The 6771-nt window shown below is 25.8% G+C and overlaps 1 protein-coding gene across 1 annotated transcript; it reads right to left on the bottom strand.

Annotated features, from left to right (window-relative positions):
- Positions 1-620: 620 nt before the first annotated feature.
- LOC111612840 (CRISP/Allergen/PR-1-like) lies at positions 621-5559 on the bottom strand (the record flags this gene model as incomplete). Its single annotated transcript, XM_023354106.1, has 6 exons — positions 621-757; positions 878-975; positions 1052-1149; positions 1240-1397; positions 5139-5226; positions 5296-5559. Coding segments are annotated over 6 exons (843 nt in total), but the record flags the coding sequence as incomplete, so codon positions are not given.
- Between the last annotated feature and the right edge of the window lie 1212 nt (positions 5560-6771).

Below are 6771 nucleotides of genomic sequence, written 5' to 3'. Positions count from 1 at the left end.
CTGAATAACATTATAATTTAGATTTGGCACAACCCCAACCCATGGGTTCAGTGTTGATAACTTTATGTATTTCAGAGTCTGTTATATAACTACAAATATGCCATTGCTCATATAATTGATTTTTTTGTTAAATTTATTCCATATATACAGTATATTTTAAAAGAAATTTTACACATGAAAAAAATGCATGGAATTAATTAATAAATAGGAAAGATTTGTTTCTTTACCGAAAAACTATTTTTTAAAAATACCATAAAAACCTATTATAAAGCCTAAATATAAGAGATACTAATGAAGTTAAGGGCATTTTCCTCCTTTAACTCCNTTTTGATTATTCTAATTATCATCATCGATCGACGTACAATACATGGTCTTCGAAAACAATGTTATCATTTTATTATTGTAATTACGTTAATTATTACCTGAGAACGTTGTAATATATATTAAAAAGTCGGAAAACTGTCCAAGTTTCAGATTTGCCCATTAAATTTCTGAACGTATGCATTTCGTGTCGCATGGCACACATCGAACCGATACTGAAATACTTCCTGATGCAACGGAAATGATACAATGAATGTTGCATTACATCCGTTTTCCCTCCTCCTACAGCAGCCATAATTCTACAAGACGTTTGAACTCAGATGAGGGATGAAACTCGGACAGTTATCTATAGCTTGATGTACACTACATCGCATACTATACAGATAATAATCAACATAAATTACAGTAATGATTGATATTGGAAGACTCTGAATATCTGATATATTTTGAACCAAAATTCGAAATATAAATATTTGANACAAATTCCAAAACACATTAAAATTGAAATTAAAATATACAATATTAAATATAATTTAAAATCTTCGTTTTATCTTACTACATAATCCCGGATAAGTATCGGAACATTTAGTGTTTTTAGGACAAGCAGAACATGCAGATCCTACTTGGTACGCTTCTGAACCACCCAAATTTCCGCTGAAAATTAAAAATATAAATACTTAATACAAATTAAATTTATTTATTTAAATTATATTGATGAAATATATCTTACGTCGGTCCGTAGTTACAAGTATACAGAACCTTTTTGACACCATTTTCTTCATATCCGGCTACACCACATCCAACTTTCCACGTCTTTGCCCAAATAACCTAATTTATCAAGTTAAATGTTTAATTAAATAATATATAATCAAAGCTATTTTATGTAGATAACTATAATAAGTATTAAATTATAGGTACTTGAGAAAAATGTCCGTAAGTGCTTTGAAATTGAAAGGGATTATTGTATTCTGGATGGAAATATTTTACTTCGCTAGTGTACCACATTTTAACTCCATTCCAATTTATAGATAAACTTCCGGCTGATTGAAAGAGATTTTGTCCAACGCTAAAGTTCCCTGTTAAATAAAATAATAGTGTTAATATTGGATAAATTGTTTCAGTATTCAAATAGACCTATATGTGTATTTATTTTTATTATTATCTTTTGTCTAAAAAGGATTTTTATATTTGATTATGAGCATCTATTCTGTCTTACAATTATATAGAAAAATAAACAAATTGAGAAACTTCCATAACGTAGTTATTATATTTATAATATTAAATTCTTAACGTAAAGTGCTACACAGTATTTATTTTTAATTATTCTAATTATCATCATCGATCGACGTACAATAACATGGTCTTCCAAAAGAATCTTATCATTTTATTATTGTAATTACGTTAATTATTATCTGAGAACATTGTAATAAATATTAAAAAATCAGAAAACTGTCCAAGTTTCAGATTTGCCCATTACAATTTCTCGATGCGTGCACCTCATGTCATATGGCACACATCCAATCGATACTGAAATACTTCCTGATGCAACGCATATGATACAACGAATGTTGCATTACATCCGTTTTCACTCCTCCTATAGCAGCAAGAATTCTACAAGACGTTTGGATCTAGATGGGAGATGAAACTCGGAGTTATCTATCGATTGATGTACAGTACATCACATACTACACCGATAATAATTAACATAAATTACAGTAATTTAAAATGTAAGCATTCATATTCGAAGACCCTGTATACCTGATATATTTTGAAACAAAATTCCAAATAAGATATTTTGCATTTATTAATTATTATATATTTATCAATAAAAACGAATAAAATGTTTAAGATAATACTAACAAAAATTAAATTTAAATAGAACTTTAAATAAATATGTATCTTATATGTAAAAGCCATTATGAAGCTTTTATTTAAAAGTTTATTTAAATAAGTTCTTAACACACGGACATTATAATTCACATGTGTGTATTTGAAATAAATACCGAGAAAAATTTAAATATGTATATAAGAAAACGAGCAATTATTTATTACGACACGATCACAATGCCGGGCTGCAATTGTTAATCATCTTTTAATTTAAAAAATCACGTAACTTCCGATTCACATATGTAGTTAATCGAAGCCACATCTGGTCTCGATTTTCATCCGACAGACAGTTAGACAGACAAAAATTGAGAGTTCTGCAGTTTTAAAATTGCAGCCCAATAACTTGAATTAGTTTTTAAAAAGATGATTATTACTTGTACTTAAAAAACAAGCTAGACTAACACTTACTTTATTAATTTCGATTAATATCTGTGTAAAATATACATCATTATTGTTATATTATGAATAATGAATGAGAGAACTATATATGAATAATAATATAATGATTCATCTAATTACAATTATAAATTCAAATAATATAAATTATTCATTATTTCTTTCTCATTTTATCAACGATTTCTACATTTGATTTATCTATTTAATTCTTTCATATAACATAAAAGAACTATAATAATATAAAAAATAGTAACAATCATCATAAAAAATAATTAAAGGAATAATCTTGATTTATACTACAGTAAATTTAAAAATAAACAAATAATTTCTATTAAAATTTAGAAAGTGTATAAAGTGAATAAATATGATTTTATATTTAAATTTAATATATATTTTTTTTAAATTGATAAAAGGAAGAATTAAATTAGATTGTAGGCTACTTCTTACTTTATGATTTTGGCATGGTGCTACATCTATAATCATGTTAGCATTTTAAATTGATTGGAAACATGGTGACTATGGTAAATTTTCAAACAATTGATAATTTTTTATCATCTTAACATCTAAATTTTATTTCACTTTTACATTTTTTTTTATTTACTACATTAATTATATGTAATTAGCAATGTTCTGAATTTTTTACATCTATATTATTTGTAAATGTTAATACTGCGTGACAGCTGCTGCAATCATTTTGTCGCGACTGTGCAAAACCATGCAGTTAACGCTTGTCATATATTAATGAAAGCAAAAATTCAGAAAGTAATAAAATAGAAATGTGTCTTCCAATCTGAATTTTATTTTAAAAGTAATTTTCCTAAGAAAAACTTTAGGCAAAAAATTTGAAATTTCTACTATATATGAGGTAATAAAATAAACTGACAACCCGACATTTCTTTCTTATTTTTATAGCGTTTCTGTAATAAAAATTTAATGTAAGTTAAGTATCTCTATCCGAACAAAAGAACGTATCGGTCATTGATATTAATGGAAGTCATTTATGTTATCATATAACCGGTTTATAAATAATAGGCTTATTAAGAGTGTATTCCTTCATTATTTTTTAAGTAAGAATATTCTATAAAATGTAAATTACATCCTTTTTCTACTTCAGGATTATCTGTATTATTTGTTTCACAATACACTTTCTGCATACTACATTAATAGAAAATTACTAATAAAACGTCTTACAATTTACATATTTTTGCTCAAAATATTAACAATATTATACCCAAACTTCTATTTTATCTTTGAAATTATAATTAAATACTCCCTAATCATATTTATTAATAAATAAAATTTAAACATTACGTTATTCTCATTCGTGTTACGAGATATTTATAATGTTTCTAACAATATAAACAATAAAACTTCAAATTACTCTTTCTTTTTTGACAACTTAAAATGAAAGTGAAAAAATAAATAATACTGAAGTAATATTTTTTCATCATAAATTGAAACGAGTATCATTTAGTAAATTAAATAAAAATTAATAACAAAATTATATACTAAAACTGCATTAAGGCCTGTTACTGTAAGTTCAAATAGCAGATGATCGTAATTTAAAAATGTTTATTCAACGTTTTCTAGAGAGATTTAACAGTCCAAATACAACCAAACTTAGTATGATGACATTTCAGAACATGCTGAAGACATTTTCGTAAAAATTAGTATTAATTCTCACCAACTTGGCACTTTTGGCGCTACAAGCAACGAAAATCGTAAAAACTAGAAGTTCAACTCGGTCGAGAGAGGCACACCTATCACTTCACAAGTCTATGAATGATGTTAAAGGTTCCAATAGTTCGTGTTCAGTGTCTCAGTAGTTGAACGTATCCTATGACATAATTTTCTTGTATAATGAAATTATTTCTTGCTTGCAGAGCCAAAAATACATTAGTGGTGCGTTTTGATACTAGTTTTTACGGAAGTGTCTTTCACATATCCTGCAATGTTACGATACCAAATTTGGTTTTATTTTGACTGCTAAATATCCCCGTACATAAAGTTGAATAGGGTAAACCTACAATATATTTTTCCCCCCTCAACATCATTTAATTTTGCAATTTATAAACCAAAAAATAGTATTGTAATTAATATGCCAGTTTTTAATGATATAGAATATTAATACATTTAATTGATATTCTATTCCATATATATTTCACAACAAACCAAAAACTTTAAACAAGTTAATATTCAATTATAGAATAAACGTGACACTTAATATCATTCTCTAATTTGTTGAAGTTTATAATATAGCGGCAAAAACTGTAGCTAGAATTTCAATCTTTAAAATCATTCACGCCTGTTAAATAAAATAATTTGCTAGTTATATAATCCTCCCTATTGAAAATTACATCACCAAGTTGAGACGAATTGTATGTGACTTTCCATTTATATTTATTTAAACGTTTCTCTAATTGCATATTTATGAGCTACCTCAATATTTTATGACACGCATTTTATTTAAATTTATTTTTAATGTTAAGTTTATTTTTACGATTAAAATTAATATAAAGTAATTTTTATCCTACCTACTGCACGCTGATCTCCGGAATCGTGTTCAAATTTACATTGGTTCGCATGGGCTTGAGCTATAGCTGCTAATTCATCATCCCATTCCTTAAAAATAATAATTATTATTAAAAGAGTATCTGTTATTGTAAAGTTTATTTATTATTATTATTTTACCATTTGCATCATGTTAGCGGCAGAGGGCAATTTTTGATATTGAGTTTCCTTTCCAGTTGCCAATTTACTTCTTAATTCATTGTGCACTTTTAATATTGTTTGTTTATCACTCTCCGAAACTTTTCCTCCTGCTACCACCTTGCATGTTGAAGACATGCAATAAGAATGATTTTCGCTGAGTCGTCGATATATTGCTGGACAGCTCTGAGACACGACCAACTCCGAGATGGTAATAGAGAAGATAAATACTGAGAAAATCACTAAAATAAAACAACATGTATCTTAATTTAACTAATTAAAAATTTGATTTATAATTTTAATTATTAGTATATGTTTTATACAATAATTTTTAGGTTCTTTCTTCTAGAATAACACTATTAAATTCTGCCATATAAAAAAAAAACATCGCTGTATTTTGAAAGAAAACCTATTTAAATTGAAGAAATTTAATTAACGGTTTATATTTATTAAATTTCTAAATATATTAAAAATTTGTTTATGCAACTCGATACTAAAAAGAATCGATGCTTTCGTTCCACTTCATTCAAAAATACAATGCATCATGTCGATACGATATCCTTCCTAGAGAGGATTAAGTATTTACGTTACAGTAATATTCCGTTTACATATATATATATATATATATACACTAGCACTGAAATTAACTGTAAGTTGGAATTCCATATTTATTTTGATTTGATATAAAATAATTGATAAATTCAACTAAAAAGTAAGTTTTTTCTGGAAAGTATATTTAATCAATCTTCGAAAAACCGTTTTAAAACGTATAAAAATAAATTAATAAATTATGAGAGTACCATTATATTGTTGTGAAATCTGACNGTACATAGGAATATATATATATATATATATATAATTCTAATTCTATTTCTATTCTAATTTTCATTTATTTTAAAATTATAAATAAATCTTATAAACCTTGTTTTTTATTATATTAATTTAATATATTCAACAGTTAAGAACAGATGGATTATAATATAGATTAGCTATATGTCACCACATCACAAATAAATTTAATTGAAATTTCAACTGTGTATCTCGTAGATGAAATTAAATCGCTAATTTCCACTTTTATTCACCTTTTTCTTAATTTAAAAACCTTTATATTTTATACTTATATCGCGGATAGAGTCTACTTTTATTAGTTTATTTAATAAATTTGAAAACTTTTTACTAGAATTATTACATAATTATATTATATTAATTATTGCAAAAGATGATGTCATAAATTCATCCCATTGATAAGATGATAAGATATTAATACATCCCGCATACAAATGTTTTTCTATAGCCCTATACATATCAAATAATGCAATTTAATTTGAATTATTTTATTTTTCTTTTAATTTGGAAATGCTATTCACTAGTTTATCAGTTTTGTGATCTAATTTATCCATAGAGAGCATTATAAATAATTTCTCATTGATACGCATCCATGTCTTAATGACATAAATT

This window comes from Centruroides sculpturatus, unplaced genomic scaffold (genome assembly GCF_000671375.1).
Source record: "Centruroides sculpturatus isolate CEXI.00-Female unplaced genomic scaffold, Cexi_2.0 scaffold1712, whole genome shotgun sequence".
NCBI classification, from domain to species: domain Eukaryota; kingdom Metazoa; phylum Arthropoda; class Arachnida; order Scorpiones; family Buthidae; genus Centruroides; species Centruroides sculpturatus.
This window is presented reverse-complemented; position numbering and strand designations above follow the sequence as displayed.